Here is a 20938-nt window from a genome sequence, read left to right as displayed (position 1 = left end):
CTGATCCAGCTTCCAGCTAACGTGCCTGAGAAGGCAGTGGAAGATGACCCAAGTGCTAGGGCCACCAATGTGGGAGTCCAGGAGAGAGGTCCACATCTCACATTGGAATATCTGGGTGTGATTCTCATTTTTTTTATTATTATTTTTTTTGACAGGCAGAGTGGACAGTGAGAGAGAGAGACAGAGAGAAAGGTCTTCCTTTGCCGTTGGTTCACCCTCCAATGGCCGCTGCGGCCAGCGCACCGCGCTGATCCAAAGGCAGGAGCCAGGTGCTTCTCCTGGTCTCCCATGGGGTGCAGGGCCCAAGCACTCGGGCCATCCTCCACTGAACTCCCTGGCCACAGCAGAGAGCTGGCCTGGAAGAGAGGCAACCGGGACAGAATCCGGTGCCCCGACCGGGACTAGAACCTGGTGTGCTGGCGCTGCAAGGCGGAGGATTAGTCTACTGAGCCGAGGTCCCGGCCATGGTGTGATCTTCAACTCCAGCTTCTGACTCCAATTTCCTGCCAGTGTAGACCCTGGGAGGCATCAGCAATGGCTCATGTTCCTGTCACCAATGTGAAAGACTTGGATGGCATTTGCAGCTGTCAGCTTGAGTCCTAGTCCAGCATCAGTTACTGCAGGCATTAGTAAAATGCTCTCTCACCATGCGTCTCATTCTCTGTCTCCCACTCAGTGTGTTTCTCTGCCTCTCAAATTAATACATAAATAACAATTTAGATGTATTAGGCTCTTAAATCATGTGGAAAATAAAAAGTAGAGTAACAAACTGTTGTTACAATAATACTATCTTTTGCATGTATTTATTTTTAATTTTTATAGGATATATTTATTTGAAAGACACAGAGAGATGCCTTGGCTGGTTCACATCCCAAATGCCCACAGCCACCAGGGCTAGGCAGGCCGAACCCAGGAGGCAACAACTTCATCCAGATCTCCCAAGTAGGTGACAGAAACCCAAGTACTCGGTCATCAATTGATGCCTCCTAGGCACACTTGCAGGAAGCTGGATCAGAAGCATGGAGTAGCCAGGTCTCAAACCACGCACTCTTACATGGGATGCAGCATTCCAAAGAAGCAGCTTAGCCCACTGCACCACAATACCTGCTCCACTAATACGTTTTTTAACCTACAGTCTAAAGCTAGATTTATTTCTTTGTGAGGCAGAGTTACAGAGAGAGGTCTTCCATGTGCTGGTCCACTTCCCAAATGGCTTCAGTGGTGGAGCTGGGCCAGTCTGAAGCCAGGAGCCAGGAGCTTCTTCCTAGTCTCCTACCTGGGTGCAGGGGCCCAAGGATGTGGGCCATCTTCCACTGCTTTCTCAGGCTATTAGCAGGAGCTGGATTGGCAGTGGAGTAGCTAGAACTCGAACCGGCATCTATATGGGATGTAGGTGGAGGCTTAACCTACTACGCCACAGCACCAACCCTTAAAACTAGTACTTAACTTTGGTTTATAACTTCACATTTTGCTTTCTACACCTAAGAAACTAATGCATTTTTTTTTTTTTTTGACAGGCAGAGTGGACAGTGAGAGAGAGAGACAGAGAGAAAGGTCTTCCTTTGCCGTTGGTTCACCCTCCAATGGCCGCCGCTGCAGCCGGCGCACCGCGCTGATCCTGGCAGGAGCCAGGATCCAGGTGCTTTTCCTGGTCTCCCATGGGGTGCAGGGCCCAAGCACCTGGGCCATCCTCCACTGCACTCCCTGGCCATAGCAGAGAGCTGGCCTGGAAGAGGGGCAACCGGGACAGAATCCGGCGCCCCAACCGGGACTAGAACCCGGTGTGCCGGCGCCGCAAGGTGGAGGATTAGCCTATTGAGCCACGGCGCCGGCAAACTAATGCATTTTTAAAAATATTAGTTTATGTTTTTGGATGTACAATGTATAAACATGATTTAGTGATATTAATAAGTGAAAAACATGAGGAAAGGGATGTAAAAGAGCATAGATGTTGTATGTTACTGAAGGTAAGGTAGTATAAATCCAAATTAGAGTGTTAGAACTTTGGGATGTCAAATGAAATTTCCATGGTAACAAAGAAAATAGCCATACAATATGCATAAAAGGAAGTGAGAAAGGAACTTAAGTGTTTCACTATAAGAAAAGCAGCTAAATACACGCACAAGGATGATAATGCATAAAATGAAAAAGAGATAAAAATATTATAAGGCACATGGCAAACCAGTATCAAAATGACATAAGTCCCTTGTTATCAGTCAGCATTAAAAATTTTATGAAATTTGTGATTTACACTGTAACTAAATGGATGAACCTTGAGAACACTATGCTAATTGAACTAAGTCAGTTACCAAAAAGCAAAAACTGTATGATTTCACCTACAGCTACATGAAGTACTCAGAGCAGTCATAGGTCGGAGAGTCACAAAGTGTAATAGTGGCTTCCAGGGACTAGAGGAAGAGGGGCTGGGGAGGGACTTTTAAAAATGTGTGTAGAGTTCCCATTTTACAAGAGCAAAAGAATTCTGGAGATGGATGGGTGGTGATGGTTGCACAACAATCTAAATATAAACACCACTGTACCGGATTCTTAAAAATGGTTAAGATGGCAAATTCTGTGTGTATGTCACCATTTAAAAAAATAAGGAAAAAAAGTGACAGAAAACGTGTGCATCAATATTCATAGCTGCACTGATTATATAAGAATCAAAAGCAGAAATTACCCAAATGCCCACCTACTGATGGGTGGGTTAAAAATGTGTTCGCATACAGTGGAACGTTATTCAACAATAAGAAGGAGTGAGGTACCAATGCCGGCCACACTATGGGTGGACTTTGAACACATCTCGTGAAGTCAGGGGGCCGGTCACAGAAGATCATACTCTGTATGATTCCATTTATCTGAAATGTCCGGAAGGGGCAAATCCTAGACACAGTGGATGAATGATCACCCACAGCTGTCGAGGGGAAGGTGAGAGGGAGTGGGAGGTGGCCGCTAATGAGCACGCGATTTATTTCTTGTTGAGGAGATGAAAACTTCCTAAAATTAGACTGTGTTCATGGGTGTGTGATTCTTGAAATCCATGAGCGCTATGGTATGTGAATTATTTGTCAACAAAGCCGTTGGAAGAAAAAAACAAAGTGTTACCAGGAAATAAAAGGTAAAGTGAAAGCAGCTTCAGAAAGGGAGACTCGATGCCCTGTGTTTCCAGCACACTCGCACAGAAGGATATGACGTGGGCTGGAAGCCTGGAGAGGTGGGCAGGTAGGGGAGCAACGTTGATGTGGGGAAATCTAAATGTTGCCAGTCCCACCAGAGGTTCTGTGCGCAACCAGCAGAAGTGCACCTGGCGCCTGCTCTCCTCTCCCCACAATGTCCCATCTACTGTCAGCCCAGGGCCTCGCAGGTGCTGTCCCCTCTGCTGGATGTGCCCCATGCCCACCTTGGTCCAACCATCGCCTGCTTGCCTTCAGCATTCAGCTTCCATTCCACTTCCCCAGGAAGCCCAGTCTACCCCTGCAGGATGCGTAAGACCTCACACGTCAGACTGCAGGAGCCCCTGCGCCTGAGCCTCACAAAACATCAAAACACACCCATTGTGTATGAGAGAGGACTTCGCAGAGTTTATAGAAAGTTTGTTCTGGTGAAAAAAAAAAAAAAAAAAAGAAAGAAAAAGAAAAAGAAAAGAAAAGAAAAGGGAAATCCATGTCCAGGTTTATCACAATAGACATTTCCAGGAACTTCTAGTTTGAGGTTTGAGAGGTCCAGATCCCCTCTGCAGACATTCTCTGTACATGTAACCAATTTTTCCTTTTCTTGGGGAAAAAGATGAAAATAAATTATGACTAACTATTGTTCTCTGGTGAGTCACACCAGGATTGGATGGGATATTTTTTTTTTAGAAAAATCAGATTCACATCACTGAAACAAATACAGTGGGATGCTCACAGAGTTTCTGTGAGAAATCTGTGCGAACATTGCAGCTTGCTGCTGGGGGATATTGTTACCCTCAGGAGCAGGAGAACCTGGCTACTGTCCCCACACTGGAAGTGCAGGGCCAAGGACATGGGACCTCCCCACAGCCAGCCACTTTGCCCTGGAGCTAGCAGATGAAGGCTCTGGTGCTCCCCGCAGCACCCCAACCTCCTCTGCCCAGAAACGACAGGATGGAGGCAAGGACAGCCTCACTGTGACACCCAGGAACAGAGGAGACCCCCACCCCGGTGCTCAGTGACAGCAAGAAGAGAGCAGAGGAACGCACCAGCTTTGAGGCCTCCAAGTGTAATGTTTATCTTGCTTCATAAACGGAAAATAAGGTTTGGCCTAGAGACGTGAGTCACCCCCTTTTTACTCAGTAGATAACACCTGAAGCCTAGCTCCATGAGGACGAGGGCACACAGGCCAGCATGGCACTGCCCCATAGTAGGTGCTTGCCAAGTGCTGTTGAATGAATGAATGAGTGAATGTGAGTCACTTATCTGGAACGCTTGCTCGCTAGATCAAAGAATCGCTTCCTGTTAAAAATGGGACTCCTCGGGCACTGTCCTCTACGCCACCCTGCCCTTGGTCCTTGTCTGCGACAGAGCTAGGCCACACCACATTTCTGCAGCCTGCGTTCTTCTTGCCCATCATCGTCCGTCAGACTTCCATCTGGCCATGCAGCCACGCAAAGCTGCTGTGTGAGGGGCTGTGCGGGTCCCTCAGTTTAGGAGGGAAGGAGTAGGCATGCAGAGGGGGGCCCCCGCTTGGAGGCCCGGTCCCTTCCAGAATCCCCGTTGGCCATGAGCAGGGAGACCGTGAGGGCATCTCCAGAGGATGAGGCAGTGGGCCACAACTCCCCGGGGGTATTTCTTTGCAAAGAAACACACTGCTTTGTTCCAACAAGCTCAGCCATTGCTGGATGAACAACCTAGTTTACAAATATTTTTAATTTATACCTTATGTGAATATGATAGACTCCACTATTTTCTGAAAATCATGCATCAGTTGATTCAGTGGGATTCAGAATCCTTACAAATGAGCAAATTACGCTCTTAGCAAGGAATGCATATAGCTGTTTAGTACAGTTGTGTATTCCTGTACTCATATGTCATGAAATACACAAAATCACATTTCTTTTTTTTTTTTTTTGGACAGGCAGAGTGGACAGTGAGAGAGAGAGAGAGAGAGAGACAGAGAGAAAGGTCTTCCTTTGCCATTGGTTCACCCTCCAATGGCCGCCGCGGCCGGGGCACCGCGCTGATCCAAAGGCAGGAACCAGGTGCTTCTCCTGGTCTCCCATGGGGTGCAGGGCCCAAGCACCTGGGCCATCCTCCACTGCACTCCCTGGCCACAGCAGAGGGCTGGCCTGGAAGAGGGGCAACTGGGACAGAATCCAGCGCCCCGACCAGGACTAGAACCCGGTGTGCCGGCGCCGCAAGGCGGAGGATTAGCCTGTTGAGCCGCGGCGCCGGCCACAAAATCCCATTTCTCCATGAACTTTTCCGAGTACCCTCTTGCATGGATCTAAATTCACACAGGCAGCCTAAGCCCATGTAAATGCACCTGAATACAATTCATTTCTCAGTGAAGCAGGATGGCTTTGCCAAGAGCAACCTGTTCTCACTCAGCTAGAGTTGAACGCTTTCTTATCAGATTTGAAAAACATTAGTTTAGATATTTCTAACAAACAAACAAAAAAAAAAGACTTTACAAAAGTATTATAATAGTATTATATCAAAATTAGATAAGCAACAGAGCTTCAAATAAGTTTATAACCTTATTTTTGAAACTGTATTTGCACAATTCTTGGAGGAAGACAATATAAGTCAATTCGTATGCTGGGAAGTATGCTGCAAAGATGCCATCTAACTTGGAGACTTTCAGTCTTGGAGTCAGAGCCGTGTCCTGTGCTGTCTGCTACACACACACACACACACACATACACACACGAGCATATGAATGGCACACGGAAGACCAGGACACTGGGAGCAGTTTCACAGGTCTGGCTTATTTTTAACTTCATGAGTTTACTAAAGGAGTACACTTACTTTTTGCCTAATTCATCTAGAATGCCACCTATGTGATCGGCATTTCTGCACCATGGCAGATGCAGAGCTGAGGGTTTGTTTTTTTGTTTGTTTGTTTGTTTGTTTGTTTTTCTTAGAAGGAATTCAGGCTTCAGGAATTAGTAATAAGAAGACCTAATTCCACCAACTTTTCCTGGCCCACTCGAAACAGGCAGCATCAAATGCTGGGGCCGAACAATTAGTAAGATGTTTATGGAACAGTAACAATGAGGAGGACTCACATGCTTTATCCAGTACCAGGCCCTGTGCTCACAAGGAATCCCGGAGTTGTTGGGTTACTACTCCTACATGACAAAAGAAGAAAGTAAGGTTTCGGGATTGGACTGTCTGCCCCAGGTCCCTGAGAATCTGCACCCCCTCTGCCAAGATGCAGGCGGGTCCTTGCCAAGATGCAACACGGATGTCCCAGGACTGTCCACGCAGCTCAAGTGTCGTGCAGATGGGACAAAGGCCTGAGTTGACAGAGGCGTCACCCTGGAAATTTTCCATCTGAGGTTACAAGACAGACAATTTGGTTACTTATGTTAAGCAAAAGAATTAGCTCTACTTCCTTCCACGCCACTATGCATAGAATCAAAGTGTGTTGAGAACCAAAATCTTTCCAGGATACTGTCCCCTAAAGCAGGGCCAGGTGGCTGTGTACAGGGCTACTGGGCTCTGTGTTCAGGAGCAGGGCAGGGCACCTCCCATGCCTGTGGCTGGCAGCTGAGCACAAGCCTTTAGTATTCAGCTTTAGGTATAAGAATAATTCCAGGGTCCTTTGACCTCTGCTGCCACTTACGGGGAAATCACCCGTGCCATGTGGATCCAAGTTGCAAGTAAGAGTGAAAGGCTGTCTACCCAGCCTGCCTCTGGGTATGTTTGTGTGTGTGTGTGTGTGTGTGTGTGTCACAAGGAAAACAAACAAGAGAATGTTTAGTTTGCTCCAGAGTTCACTCAATTCAAGGGGATACAATCAGGATTTGACAGAAGCAGGTCATAAACATTCTAGAACATTAAACAGATCCTGAAGATCTATCCTTAGGCCCCCATGATAGGGGGCCACTCATGCCCTGGTAGGGGCAGCATGGTCCACCCTCCCTGCATCTCGTCGCCCACCCCGACCTCCTTGCTCGCAGGGCGCACCTGGGGAGAGGCCTGACGCACTGGGAGAAGACAGCCATCTTCCTGACCGTGGCTGCAACCTCGGCCTCCTTCATCCTCCTGTGGAAACCGGCAAGCAGGGAGACGCGCTGGCTCCCGTCCTCTGGCGAGTGGCCTGCAGCTCTGGGCGCTTAGCAAGAGCCTCAAGCCTATCTCCACCGGCAGCACCACTGGGCGTGGTGGCACCCACGGGCCACCAAGGAGCGAGGCTCCTGCCAGCCGGCCGGCTCAGAGCTCCGCAAGCTGCCTGGCGGGCCCACAGCAGCACAGGTGCCTGAGCTGCAGGCACACTTCCTTCTTCCACCCCAGCCCAGCCCCGAGGGCCTGACTCCCCAGGGAGTTGGTCTGCAGCCCTGTGATTGGAGTTGCTGCTGAATTGCGAGAACGAAAAACAACAGACTCAGACTTTGTTTTATGGCACTCACCATGGAAGCAGGCAAAGGGCAACAGGAGGATGAGGCTGCAAGCCCCACCCAGGGAGGGCAGATCCTGCGGAAGAAGTTAAGATCCACAGCTGCGAAGATCTGGAACAAATTCTGAGCCAAACACACCAGCGCCCAGGGCGCCCCTCCCTCACCCCAGGCCCCCTGGATGCACCTTGCTCTCTGCTGAGCCAGGGGCCAGATGGGGGCGTGCACAGCTCTCTGCCTGCACACTAGCTCTCCAGTTGTAGCTTGCTGTATTTTTTCTTAAAAGTCCATCCTGTTAGCTCGTACCCTAAATAAGTTTTGTGAACTGCTTTCCTGGGACCTTCCAAATGCTCCTTATACTCGGGGACCTGTGTACCCCACTCATTGTGGCACTGATAGGATTTCCACCCTTCGCTCTGGAGATCACACCTGGCAGGTGCATAGGCCACGCCCACCCAAGATAAATCACAGAGAGAGCGCCTGCCAGGTCAGCCTCCTCACCCTCTCCACGTGACAAAGCCACCTGCCCTGGTGACGTCCTCTCTGATTATCTGCAGGTGCCACTTCAAAATAATAGACTCTGGCAACCGGCATCGAGATTCCAACTAACTCAAGTTCGTCCCAAGTCTAAAGCTGCTGAGCTGCTAACTGGTTACAGTCAGCAGTTTTCAGGCCACGTCTGGAGTGTTGACAGCAGCTCTAGGCAACCAAAGGGCATGAGTATGCATTACTAAAACCCAGGAGTAGGCAGGCAGCTATGGCAACTTTGGAAGATGGTTCTAAAAAATCCTTATCCAGGCCAGCGCCGTGGCTCACTAGGCTGATCCTCCCCCTGCGATGCCAGCACACCGGGTTCTAGTCCCGGTTGGGGTGTCAGTTCTGTCCCGGTTGCTTCTCTTCCAGTCCAGCTCTCTGCTGTGGCCCGGGAAGGCAGTGGAGGATGGCCCAGGTGCTTGGACTCTGCACCGGCATGGGAGACCAAGTTGAAGCTCCTGGCTCCTGGCTTCGGATCGATGCAGCACCAGCCGTAGCGGCCATTTAGGGGGTGAACCAACGGAAGGAGGACCTTTCTCTCTGTCTCTCTCTCTAACTCTGCCTATCAAAAAAAAAATCCTTATCTTGTTCTTCTGTTTTTCAAAATGCAATTGTGTAGAGAGTTCTAGTCAACTGGTTTACAATGTAAAGGAGAACGCCTAACAAATACATTTGGTGGTGACAAAATAGTGAGTTCATAGAACTTGGCGAGAAGCCCTGGAGTGACACTCTGCAGGTGCCCCTGTGGGAAGACACCACTGCTAACAAGTGAGCCTTCTCCCAAGGAGACACACGCTGGCGGGGAGCCCCTGTCTCCTGGGAGGCAGTGCAGGGAACCATGTAGCAAGCGCAGATTGTTGAAGGGACAGGGACAGGGCTGCAGGGCTGACATTTCTAAGGACTGAGCTCAGCCGGCAGCACCCTCTATCTAGTGGCACGAGCAGGCCAAACCCTACAAGACAAGAGCCACAGGGGCAATTGTACCCTGCTCAAAGTCAGCCAGACAGAGCGTGCGCTCGCCTGTCACTGCTGTCGCCTGCTCTCGGCTTGTGGCAGCCTCATCAGCGCTTTGTCACAGGGGTGGCCCTGCATCCAGCATGGTACCCAGTATGGTGCCCAGTGCCCCAAGATGCCACTCTAGACTGACACAAGCACCGTAAGATATGACGCGGTGTCCCACCCTGGGGTCACACTGCTGAATGCCCAGAGCCAGGTGAGCAAGATGGGACGCAGGCTTGACCCAGGCCACGCACGTGTGCACACACACCATACACACATGCACGCCCACATACATGTATGTCTCACTGCCCCCTCTACCACCACCCAGCTCTCACATTTTACATCGTGGCTCAATTTTAACCCATATGTTCAGAAATTTTCTTTATTTTCTTTGCTCTCCTTTGTGGGGCCTAAGAACCCTAGAACACTAGAGAGCCAGACCCAGAGGCCAACACCCATGTGCGTCTATTAAAATGCAATGATTAACGTGTGAGTGGGAGTCTCCTAGGCAAGGGAATCTAAGGCCTCCTTAGTCCCTGGGCTCATTTTTTCTGAGAAAGGGAGCAAATGTTTCCCAAGCACACACCAAGTCCCAGGTGGGTTATATTTGCTCTCATCCAATGCTCACAACCACCTGTGAGTTAAAGGGTTCATCTCCTTTCTGTAGCAAAGAGGGTCTGAGAGGTTAAGAGACCTGTCCAAGAGGACTGGGCCCAGAAGCAGGGAACCTGATGCCCACACCACTGACACGCATGCCTTCCCCACGAAGAATCCCAAGCTGAGAGCCCGAGGGACACATCGCGGTCCATCCTTTCTGGGCCGCCTGCCTGGCAGCATCGATCAAAAGCCTTCAAAATCCTCATTGCTGCTGCTCCAGTAACTCCAGGTCTGGGGAATCTATTCTAAAGAGCTAATCAAGCACTCCCTTATCACAGTGTCCTGGAAACACCCCGCAGGCTCATCAGGAGGAAGCATAAACCGGAGTCTGGCTGGCGGACACAGCACAGCCACTAAAAACCATGATGGCAAGGCACTGGCTGGCTTGTGAGAACGCCCACAGTACACCGCAAGGAAACGGGTTATGATGGGGTTTATGCAAGTGAGTGTAGGGGCTGGCAGGTGTCTGGACCAGTGGTTAAGGCTCCAGTATCCTGTAGCCCATAATACCCCATAATGAAGTGACTGGGGTCAAGCCCTGGCTCTGCTCCTGGTTCCATCTACCTGCCAATACACACCGTGGGAGGCGGCAGGCGATGGCTCAAGCACTTGAATTCCTGCCACCCACCTGCAGGGAGACCTGGAGTTCTTGTCTACAGACTTTGGCCTTGTACAGCCCTGGGCACTGCAGGTATTTGGAGAGTGAACTACAGGATGGCAGTTTTCTGTCTGCCTGTCCACCTGTCTTTCTACCTTTCAACCAAATAAGACAAAAATAATAGATTTCTTTAATAATATGTCTGAAGTGGTTACTCAGCACAGAAGTGCTGCAGGAAGTATGGGCTGGGACCCGAGAGGCTTCTTGCATTTCCAGCAAGATCCTGGTGATGCCGACGGTGCTGCCCACAGACCCCCCTTTGGTAAGCAGCATCCCACAAAATGATGTGTCAGGAAGAGCCTAGATTTTAAATCTCTTCATATACAGAAGGGACAAAAGAGGACCACAGAAAGATGAGAAGTGAAGTTATTCCTGGGACCTGGAGTTGCACACCTGTGAAACTTTCTCACTGTGCTTTTCTGTGCTTTGTGAGTTTCCTGAGTGAACACATAGTCTGTTGATAATTAGGAAGAAGCTGCGAACGCTGCTCTGAAAGACAGACAGTGTGAAGTAAACAGCCTGGGATTTGGGGCTCAGGATTTGGACCAAAATTCCTTTCGCTCTCTGAGACTCGGTTTCCTAACTTGGAAAACCTAACAGACCGTCACAAGGATTAAAGCACAGCCAACGTGTACGTTTTTCTACCCAGTGCCTGGCACCCGAGGGGAATCCCCCATGGCAGGTCCTGCCGCCTCTGCTGTTGGAAGCAAGGAGCTGTGTCTAGGAGAAGCAGTTCTACTCCTGTGGTTTTCCCAAAGCACTTTTGCAGTGGTTTTCTCCTTGGTCCCCACACCATCCCTGTGACGGGGCTCAAGGAAGAACGAACATGGTAGAGTTTTGGTGCGCGGTATTGTAAGGAGGGTAACCAGCTGGCCCAGGGTTGTGAGGTGCCAGCGTGGGGCCAGGCCCAGAGCTTCCATTCACAGAATGCAGCCTGCTAATGCCCCTCTCATGCACCACACACACACACACACACACACACACACGGACTACAGTGGCTGCTCTGTGATCCACGGCAGGACCAGGGCCCCGAGCTGTACTAGCCTGGGACAGATGCAGAAGAGGGGCCTGGGGAGCCCTCACACTTGGGTCCCTTAGCCCATCCATGCCTCTCAAGGGTAACCCTTGCTCACTTGTGGGACTTTCGAGACATCACGATGTGCTTTTCCTCCTGCGATGTTTTGAACCTTGAGGCTGCAGAAATAACTCCAAGCCCAGAGACAGGTGTGCTGTCAGCAAGCTCCTTCCAGCCGCAAAGGCAATTCAACAGCTACAGCTCCAAAGCCCACCTGGGCTCCGAAATGGCTCAGACTGGCTGTCTACCATGGTGGCAAATGCGTTAGATAACGTGGAATGCTCCCCTCTGCTGGGATAGCTTGCACACATGGACCTGCCTCATCTACTTCCTCTTCTTGTTTAATATCCCAGAATGACATTACACAGAACCCAACAGCCATTGTGGGTTACTGCCATCTAACCAAACCCAGGATGCAGAAGCAACACTCACAGACCACAATGCTGTGCCCACAGCTTTAACACTGTGCTTTCCAGTCGTGCCTCACTGTGTCAGAGTACTAGCATAAAGCCCCAGGGCAACAGCCCCCTCGGGGTCAGGAGGTGGCCCTGCACACACAGCTGGGCCCAAGTCACTCTGACTGGACTCAGGCCACAGGGCCCGGACACCCTCAGTGTGCTCTGGAACCCCCTCCCATGCCCAAGATGCAATGAAAAGTCACTTACGGACTTGTTCTTTTTTTTTTTTTTTTTTTTTTTTTGACAGGCAGAGTGGACAGTGAGAGAGAGAGACAGAGAGAGAAAGGTCTTCCTTTGCCGTTGGTTCACCCTCCAATGGCCGCCGCTGCAGCCGGCGCACCGCGCTGATCCGATGGCAGGAGCCAGGATCCAGGTGCTTTTCCTGGTCTCCCATGGGGTGCAGGGCCCAAGCACCTGGGCCATCCTCCACTGCACTCCCGGGCCACAGCAGAGAGCTGGCCTGGAAGAGGGGCAACCGGGACAGAATCCGGCGCCCCAACCGGGACTAGAACCCGGTGTGCCGGCGCCGCAAGGTAGAGGATTAGCCTATTGAGCCACGGCGCCGGCCCGGACTTATTCTTAAAGACAGGACCATGTAGTCTCTTCCAAGGCCCTCCAGAAACCCACACTGCAGACCTGAGAGGCTGATCCCCGCCCCCCCCCCCCCCAGAAAAAAAACAGGCAACGGCTGCCCCAGCTGGTGGTGTGCTTCTGATCTAGGGTCACTCCAGCTGGTGGTGTGCTTCTGATCTAGGGTCACTCCACCATTGTCAACCAGCTGTCACACCATCACTCCACCCTCAGAGGTAGGCCAAGCACAGGTGACAAAGATGCTCTCTACAAGAAAGGTTTGTCCTTTCTACGGCTCACTGCAGTGCTGCCTCCACCCAGGGTCACAGACTCAGGTCCTCTGCTCACCACGGCAACCCACACTCACCCCAGCGAGTTCCTCAGACCATCTAGGTGCCTTCCCCGAAACAGTCCAGGACAGCCCTCCCAGGCCTGGCCGTGGGACTGGTTCTTCATTTCACTTCCCACCTGGAGCCCATGCAGTGTGGGACAAACGCAGCTGGCATACTTATAAGATCACATCACATCTATGGCAAGGCCATGCAAATGCCATTTCCCAGAGCGCTGGCACTCAACACAGCTGCCCAAGCACTGAACTCGCTGTCAGGGCCTGGCCTGGTCCCCAGCTGATGTACACAAGCCACTCAAGAGACAGCGTGGTGGGCAGGGACAGCTCTGTGGCACAGTGGGTTAAAGCCCTGGTTTGAAGTGCCGGTATCCCACATGGATGCTGCTTCTAGTCCCGGCTGCTCCTCTTCCGATCTAGCTCTCTGCTGTGGCCCGGGAAGGCGGTGGAGGATGGCCCAAGTGCTTGGGCCCCTGCACCCGCATGGAAGACCCAGAAGCAGCTCCTGGCTCCTGGCTCCAGATCAGTGCAGCTCCAGCCATTGCGGCCATCTGGGGAGTGAACCAGCAGATGGAAGACCTCTCTGTCTCAACCTCTCTCTGTAACTCTGTCTTTCAAATAAATAAAATATCTTTAAAAAAATAAAAAAAATCAGTAGTGCAGACACTGCTGCAAATACTCAGCTGCTTGCTCAGGTTCATGGCTGCTTAGTGCAAGGGCACCATGAGGACACCTGGCCTCCTAACACCACATTCCGTGCTCCCCTTCCCACAAGACGTGGCCCTCCCGGGCCTGCCTCCAAGTCGACAGCTCCCAGCCTTATCGTTTCAGACACTGCGCTCCCCGGTGACATCTGTCCTGTTTCTCAGTCACTCGGTACGGGTGTGAGGAGGCACACGGCTGACAGAGGGGGAGCAGGAGAGAACAGAGTGAGCTGGGGCCGGCCGGCTGTTCTCCAACTCCTGGCAGCTGGTGGCTCCGTGCAGAACAAGGCTCGGGAAGCTCACGGCCTAATGAGGAAGCCACGCGTCTGTGACTCAATGCGGAGGCATCAAGACTCACAGGAGAGGATGTGCTGCAGTAGACTGGGAAAATGGGATTCAACACTGAGGACAGAAATAAAGACGTGCCACACACAGCAGGTTTCTGCACTTACTGGGAAAAAAGGACGTGACAGGAACCAGCAGGCGCATGAAATTCCACATCTGCCCCGGTGGGCTGGCACCGTGCAGACCTGATGACACAGAGGCTGCGGTAGCCGACGACTGGCCCTCGAGGGCTTGGTGAGCACCATCTGTCCACACTTCAGCATGGCCGGCCTGCCCATTCACTTGCCTCATGACCAACCCTCATATTCCCCACCACCCAGCCTGACCCCAGGTTAAGCCATGAACCTGCAAACTGGTTCCTGAGACTTGGGAGCAAAAGCCAGCTTGCTCCAACCATCTCCTTGACCTACAAGGCTTGGAGTTGGATGCAAAGATTTGAGGAATTACAAGATTATTGAAAACAAGGGGCTGGTGCGATGGCATAGTGAGTAAAGCCGCCTTCTGCAGTGCCGGCATCCCATATGGGCTACCGTTCGAGTCCCGGCAGCTCCACTTCCGATCCAGCTCTCTGCTATGGCCTGGGGAAGCAGTGGAAGATGGCCCAAGTCCTTGGGCCCCTGCACCTGCATGGGAGACCCGGAAGAAGCTCCTGGCTTCAGATTGTCCCAGCTCTGGCTGTTGCAGCCATTTGGGGAGCGAACCAAAGGATGGAAGACCTCTCTCTTTCTGCCTCTCTATAACCCTGCCTTTCAAATAAATAAATAAATCTTTAAGAAAAATTTGTTTGCCTATATGTTTTGAGATTGACAGTAAAACTGCAGGTAATAGTTTAATGCCTTTATGGGTCCAAAATCACCTTGCTGATTTTCATAACTAAAAGGATATTTAGTTTTATCTAAAGGGATATTTGGTTTTTGTCTTAACATTAAAATAGTTTAGACAACCAGTATAAATGCACTACAGAGTTTAAATCTGCTGTTAAATTATTTCCTCATTTTTCTATTCTGCAAGCTGCTGCTGTTTGAGGAAGGTTCCTTACCCCACGGGGCTTTTACCCTAAGACTGTGACCTTAGAAAGGGCCAGGCTATGTGGAATTCAGCTTTGTGTTCAGATCCTAATAAATTATTATAAACTCACATGAGTGTATTCTAAAGCTAATTTTAACAGTTCTTTTGAAGACGCTTCCTTTTCATCACCACAAGGAAAGATGAGGAAGAATGGTAATACCTGGCACTCTGGTTGCTACTCGCTTGTCCCTGGCAGACATCAACAATCAATTACAGCATTAGTCTCAGGATTGTTCACGGCACAGTACTCTAGGCAGCCACTGCCAGCAGTTCAGCATGATACTTGGCTAGAAGCATGCTGCTACCATCAGCAGAAATAGCAACAACTCGGCAGAACTCCATTCTAGCCTTGGTTCTGCCACTAACAAGCTATCTTGTTAAGCTGAGTGACTTAAGACAAATCACTGCCTTGCCTAGGCCTGCCTGAGCTGTGATGGAACTGGTCTGGACTCTGACATCTAACATCCTATTGGACCACTTTTGGAAAACACAGGTCTGTAGAATTGGCACAAACTTCCTTTTATGTGCAGATATTTCAGTTGGCCAACATATAAAACATATGGAAAATGTATCTTATCAGGAAACTATGCAAGGATTGCAACATTTTTGCACCAAAATAAATTTATCTGTCAGTTCCTTTTTTCCATGAACATTCTGAAGCACCCTTGTGTAGTCACATGTTAATATTCATGGGAGACGGTTCCAGGAGCCCCCAAGGACCCCAAAATCTGAGGGTGTTCAAGTCCCTTATATAAAATAGCACAGTATTTGCAGATAACCTGCACAATCCTCCTGTATACTCTGAATCATGCCTAGATGACTCATAATACCTAATACAATGTAAATGCTGTGTAGATAGTTGATACATTATATTGTCTAGGGAATGGTGACAAGGAAGATGATCTCTACATGTTCACTACAGAACCAATGTTTTCCAAAAATATTTCTTAAAAAGACTATTTATCTGAAAAGCAGAGTGACTGGAAGAGATGAAGAGATAGAGATAGAGATAGAGATAGAGATAGAGATAGAGAGAAAGAGAGAGAGAGAGAGATCTTCCACCTGCTGCTTCACCCCACCAAATGGCTGCAACAGCCTGGGCTGGGCCAGACCAAAACCAAGAGCCTGAACTCCATCCGGGTCTCCCATGTGGATGGCAGGAGTCCAAGCATTTGGGCCATCTTCCTCTACTCTCCCAGGTGCATTAGCAGGAGCTGGATCAGAAGTGGGAGAGCTGAGACTTGAACCCTTGCTCCAATATGGGATCACAGGCTGTGGCTTAACCTGCTGCATCACAATGCCAGTCCCTCCTCAAATATTTCGGATTTATAGCTGTAGACTTCAGAGAACCAGAACCCATGGGTACAGATACGGAAGACGGACTGCATTTTCAAAACTAGCGATCGATATACTGCTTGTTTGTGACCCAGAACAATGAAGTCGTGACGATATTATCCCAGGAAGCCCTTCCTGGCCCACTCATTCTCCTGCCATCCCCAGCTCAGGGCCACAGGCAGCCACTGCTGCTGGAAAGGCCCACCCTTTGTCTCATTCTCACACATGAGCAACCTTAACCACGCCCCGGGGAAGCTGCCTCCTTCCTGGAGCCCCTGTCCACTCAGCACATTTAATTTTTGCACTTCTGTCCTCCGGACTTGGAACTTCTTGAAAGCAGAGACCAGATCTTTTCATCTGTGTAGTCCTAATACCTACCCACAGTAGGGGCTCCATAAATATTTTATGAATGTGTGAGCCTCACCACCTAGGCTTGTAGAACCTATGGAGAACATCCATCAGGTAACAACCTTTTCATAAGGCTGTCACTGTGTTAGCTGTCTCCTAAGTTATATATAAATATATACATATATATATTCAAATAATTGATTTTTATTTGTACCAAATAAAGACTCTGACAAAGGGCCCCTGTGTGATTCAGATGCGGGGGCTGGCCTGGTTTGACATAAATATGTTCCTATTTTGAAATTCTGAGACATCTCATTTGCAGGGTGAGGACATGGAGCAATATGGAAATACATTTGGCTCATTACGTGAAGACACCTTATTTTCCAAATCATTCTAGCCCCTGTATTTTAGGAGCCTACAAAAGAAGCATCGAAGTCTTCATTTTCTTGAGCATGTCCCAGGGGATGGGTGGTGTTTACAGATGTCTCACCCTGAACGACTGCTGCATTGTCTCCTGGGTCCTAGCTGGCTTCCTCAGTGAAACTTGTAAAGTCTTGGAGGACAGTACCAAAATCTTGATAATCTGTTATGTCCCATGGTGCTGCACACACAGTGGGTGCTTAAGAAATGCAGAGTTATTGGCTGGCGCCGCGGCTCACTAGGCTAATCCTCCGCCTAGCGGCACCGGCACACCGGGTTCTAGTCCCGGTCAGGGTGCCGGATTCTGTCCCGGTTGCCCCTCTTCCAGGCCAGCTCTCTGCTATGGCCCGGGAGTGCAGTGGAGGATGGCCCGAGTGCTTGGGCCCTGCACCCCATGGGAGACCAGGAAAAGCACCTGGCTCCTGGCTTCGGATCAGCGCGGTGCGCCAGTCATAGCGTGCCGGCCGAGGTGGCCATTGGAGGGTGAACCAACGGCAAAGGAAGACCTTTCTCTCTGTCTCTCTCTCTCACTGTCCACTCTGCCTGTCAAAAAAAAAAAAAAAAAAAAAGAAGAAGAAATGCAGAGTTATGAACACAGTGTCACATGTGAACTATGCAATTCTCCTATTGGCAGGGTCACCTGCAGTGACAGCAGTAGGCCTGGTACCATACTTGTTAGGGGAGCATTTGCACAAGAAAGTGACCCGGGGAGGGAAGGCTGTGGGGACCAGGTAAGATCTCATGGACAAATGAGGACGCTGGGGATGTCTCAAACTTTGCTCTTGTAGTAAAGCCAGCACCTGACAAAAGTGGCAGCTTGCCACGTGCCAGGAACCATTCTAACCAGCTGACCTACGAGGGTACTGCAAAATGTTCACGGCAAGTGCAATGAAAAGATAAGAGTGTTTTAGTACAAAAAAAAAAAAAAATAACGTGTAAGACAGCATTTTCAAAAAGTTCTTGGATAAGGTGTATTACAAAAAAAAGCAGCCCATAGATTTCAGAAATATGTGGCACCCAAATAAATTTAGTTTTAAAGTTATTTTATTTGCTTGAAAGGTAGAGAAGCAGAGATAGAGACATCCATCCACTGGTTCACTTCTCAAATGCCTGCAGCAGCTGGGGCTGGGCCAGGCCAAAACTGGGAGCCAGAATTCAATCCAGGTCTCTCGCATGAATGGCAGGGACCCAACTACTTGGGCCACCATCTGCCCCCCCAGGGTGCACATTAGCAGGAGTAGAGCCAGGACTGGATCCAAGGCAGTGTGATACAAAAATGGGAGTCTCAATGGTATCTAAACCACCAGGCCAAACTTATCTATAAGACCCTAAACTTATCTTTTCACTTCACTTTTTCACACACTTTGGGAAGTGCTCTCATATGTTTTTTGTTTGTTTTTGACAGGCAGAGTGGACAGTGAGAGAGAGAGAGAGAAAGGTCTTCCTTTTGCTGTTGGTTCACCCTCCAATGGCCGCCGCAGTTAGCGTGCTGCAGCCAGCGCATCGCACTGATCCGAAGGCAGGAACCAGGTGCTTCTCCTGGTCTCCCTTGCGGGTGCAGGGCCCAAGAACTTGGGCCATCCTCCACTGCACTCCTGGGCCATAGCAGAGAGCTGGCCTGGAAGAGGGGCAACCAGGACAGAATCTGGTGCCCCGACCGGGACTAGAACCTGGTGTGCCAGCGCCGCAGGCAGAGGATTAGCTTATTGAGCTGTGGCGCCGGCCAACTATTATGTTCAAGCCCTCAGTGGTAGCTCAGTTGAATGATATGAGCATGTCCTCCAAGCCAGGGACCGCACTGCTCACCAGGTGGCAGTCAGGAAGCAGGAGGGCAGGCATGGGGGAAGGGGGGAGGGCAGTGGCCTCTGGGCATCCTGACAATGTCCCTAAATAATGTCCCTCCTGTTTCTGAGTGTGTCTGCTAGATGCGTGTCCTAAGGCAGTAACTGGATTTCCCGTGCTCTGGGAGCAAGCTCAGGCAGCCACACAGAACAGGAGCCAACCATGTCTTCTCTCCATACCCTTCTCTGGGCCAATTTCTCTCCAAGGGCCAGAGGGCTGCCGTAAAACTCCCCGAAGGGCAGCATTGAGGGCCTGGGAGACACTTGGGTGGCATGCTGGGACACTCCAGTCCCCAAGTGCTCTCCTGCAAGTCTGATCCATCTACCTCCCTGCATGGGGGGGGCGCACAGCCCCTGTCTGCTCTGCCCCTAGGGTTGCTAAGACTGAAGGATACTTGCCAAGCATCCTTCTAATAACTCAAGGCGCTCACGGGTAGACCAACCTGCAGAGCTGCGTCTCACCTAGTCCCTAAGCCCACCCTCAGGATGGCCGCCAGCCCTACGTCAGGGATCCTAGTGGATCACCCATGGGTGCAGACAGCTGGGAGAAACACCAAGGTAGCTGAGATCAAGATGGGCAGGCAGTCCCAGGGGGCTCACGTGGAGTGGGCTGGACTCAGCATCTGTCTGAAGCCCCGTGGCCAGTTCTGTGGGCACGCAGCGAGCACTGTCACAGGCTGATGTGCCCACCTGCCAGGGAGTTCAGAGGCTCACGGAAGGAATGCTAGTGTTGAGTGCCCCCTGTCACTCAAAGGGCAGGCCAGGCTCAGAAGCCTCAGCCCCACGGGGAGCTGGTTAGAGATGCACACTCTAAGGCTTCACCGTGACCTGCAGAATCAGAATCTGTATTTCACAGATTTCCCAGGTGATTTCTCTACACCGTTGAGGCTGAGAACCACAGCCTGAGAGCAGTTGTTCTCAACACTGGCAGCACAGCAGAATCACCTGGGAACTGTGAGCACTCCTGATGCTCAGGTTATGGCCCAGTCCAATTGCGGGCAGCGGGGCACGGCTCCCCAGACACATTCAAAATGCAGTCAAGGTAGAGAAGTACTGTCCTACAAGTGTGCTGAGACCTTTGAATGCTGCCCTCAAAGTAAGCCTGCAGCTGGGGAAACTTGGAGACCACTCCCCATGTACAAGAGTATTTCCAAAAAATCATGGAAAATAGAAAAGGTAACTTTATTTTGGTGCAAATTTTTTTTTGAAATCATGCATATAAGGGGTCTTCAAAATGTTCATGAAAAGTGTTATTATTAAAAAAATGCATGGATTTTAAAAAGCTCATCGCTTTTTGGAACTGGTGAAAGATAATATTCTTTCCTGTTGGGTTTGAGAGGATGTGAATCTATAGAAGAGGGAAACACCAAGAAATGACAAGAGCAAGTGGACCTGGGAAACCTGGAGTCCTGGATCCAGCTATTCCTGACACCAGCCATTGGTGACTTTCTAGTTACACGAGCCACAGATCTATCTCTCATTTAAAAAAAAAAAAAAAAAAAAGCCGAACAAGCCTTTGCAAGCCTTCCATGCAAAAGAAAGAGTCCCAAGCAGGGGCTGGCTGCGTGACAGGCAGCCGTCTGCACTCTGTGAGGCCGCCCGGGCATGCTTTGCCTGGTTCAGCTTGCAGATCTATTGCACACAAGCGCTTTCAGGACTGCTGCACCAGGACAGGCAGAGGCACACAGCCAGGCAGTATCAGCAAAGGCGGGGTCTGATGTAGCTTTACACCGGGCGGAGGTACGATGCCTTTTGCATCAGCATTACTTGGGAACAGCTCAGTCACCAGCAGGACTCCACGCTCGGGCCCCTGCTCTGCCATGTGCCCGCTGCATCCTGAGAGCTTCTTCCACTGGGTGGGAAAGAATCTGACAAAGAATGAAGGGCCTTGGAGTAAGACCACCCAGGTCCACACAAGATCCCTGGGTAGAGAGAGCTGCAAGGAGTATTAGGAAAGCAAGCTTTGGATGTCTTCCATGGCACCGTGAGCCCAAAAGGAGC

General features: G+C 50.4%; 1 protein-coding gene across 8 annotated transcripts in view; it reads right to left on the bottom strand.

Annotated features, from left to right (window-relative positions):
• The window catches only part of CRACDL (CRACD like), a 135203-nt gene that overhangs the window by 63288 nt on the left and 50977 nt on the right, over positions 1 to 20938 (bottom strand). Inside the window, exon 1 of one of the 8 annotated variants that reach the window (XM_070068737.1) lies at positions 7152 to 12156. The exons of 6 other annotated variants lie outside the window; for them this stretch is intronic. In XM_070068737.1, the coding sequence (XP_069924838.1) occupies positions 7152 to 7225 (74 nt within the window). In that variant the 5' untranslated portion in view covers positions 7226 to 12156. Of the gene's footprint in view, positions 1 to 7151; positions 12157 to 20938 lie in introns of those variants that run through there. One more of the 8 variants, XM_051842654.2, reaches the window with a different exon arrangement.

This window comes from Oryctolagus cuniculus, chromosome 2 (genome assembly GCF_964237555.1).
Source record: "Oryctolagus cuniculus chromosome 2, mOryCun1.1, whole genome shotgun sequence".
Taxonomy (NCBI): Eukaryota; Metazoa; Chordata; class Mammalia; order Lagomorpha; family Leporidae; genus Oryctolagus; species Oryctolagus cuniculus.
Note: the sequence above shows the minus strand (reverse complement) of the source record. Positions and strands in the feature narration are given on the sequence as shown.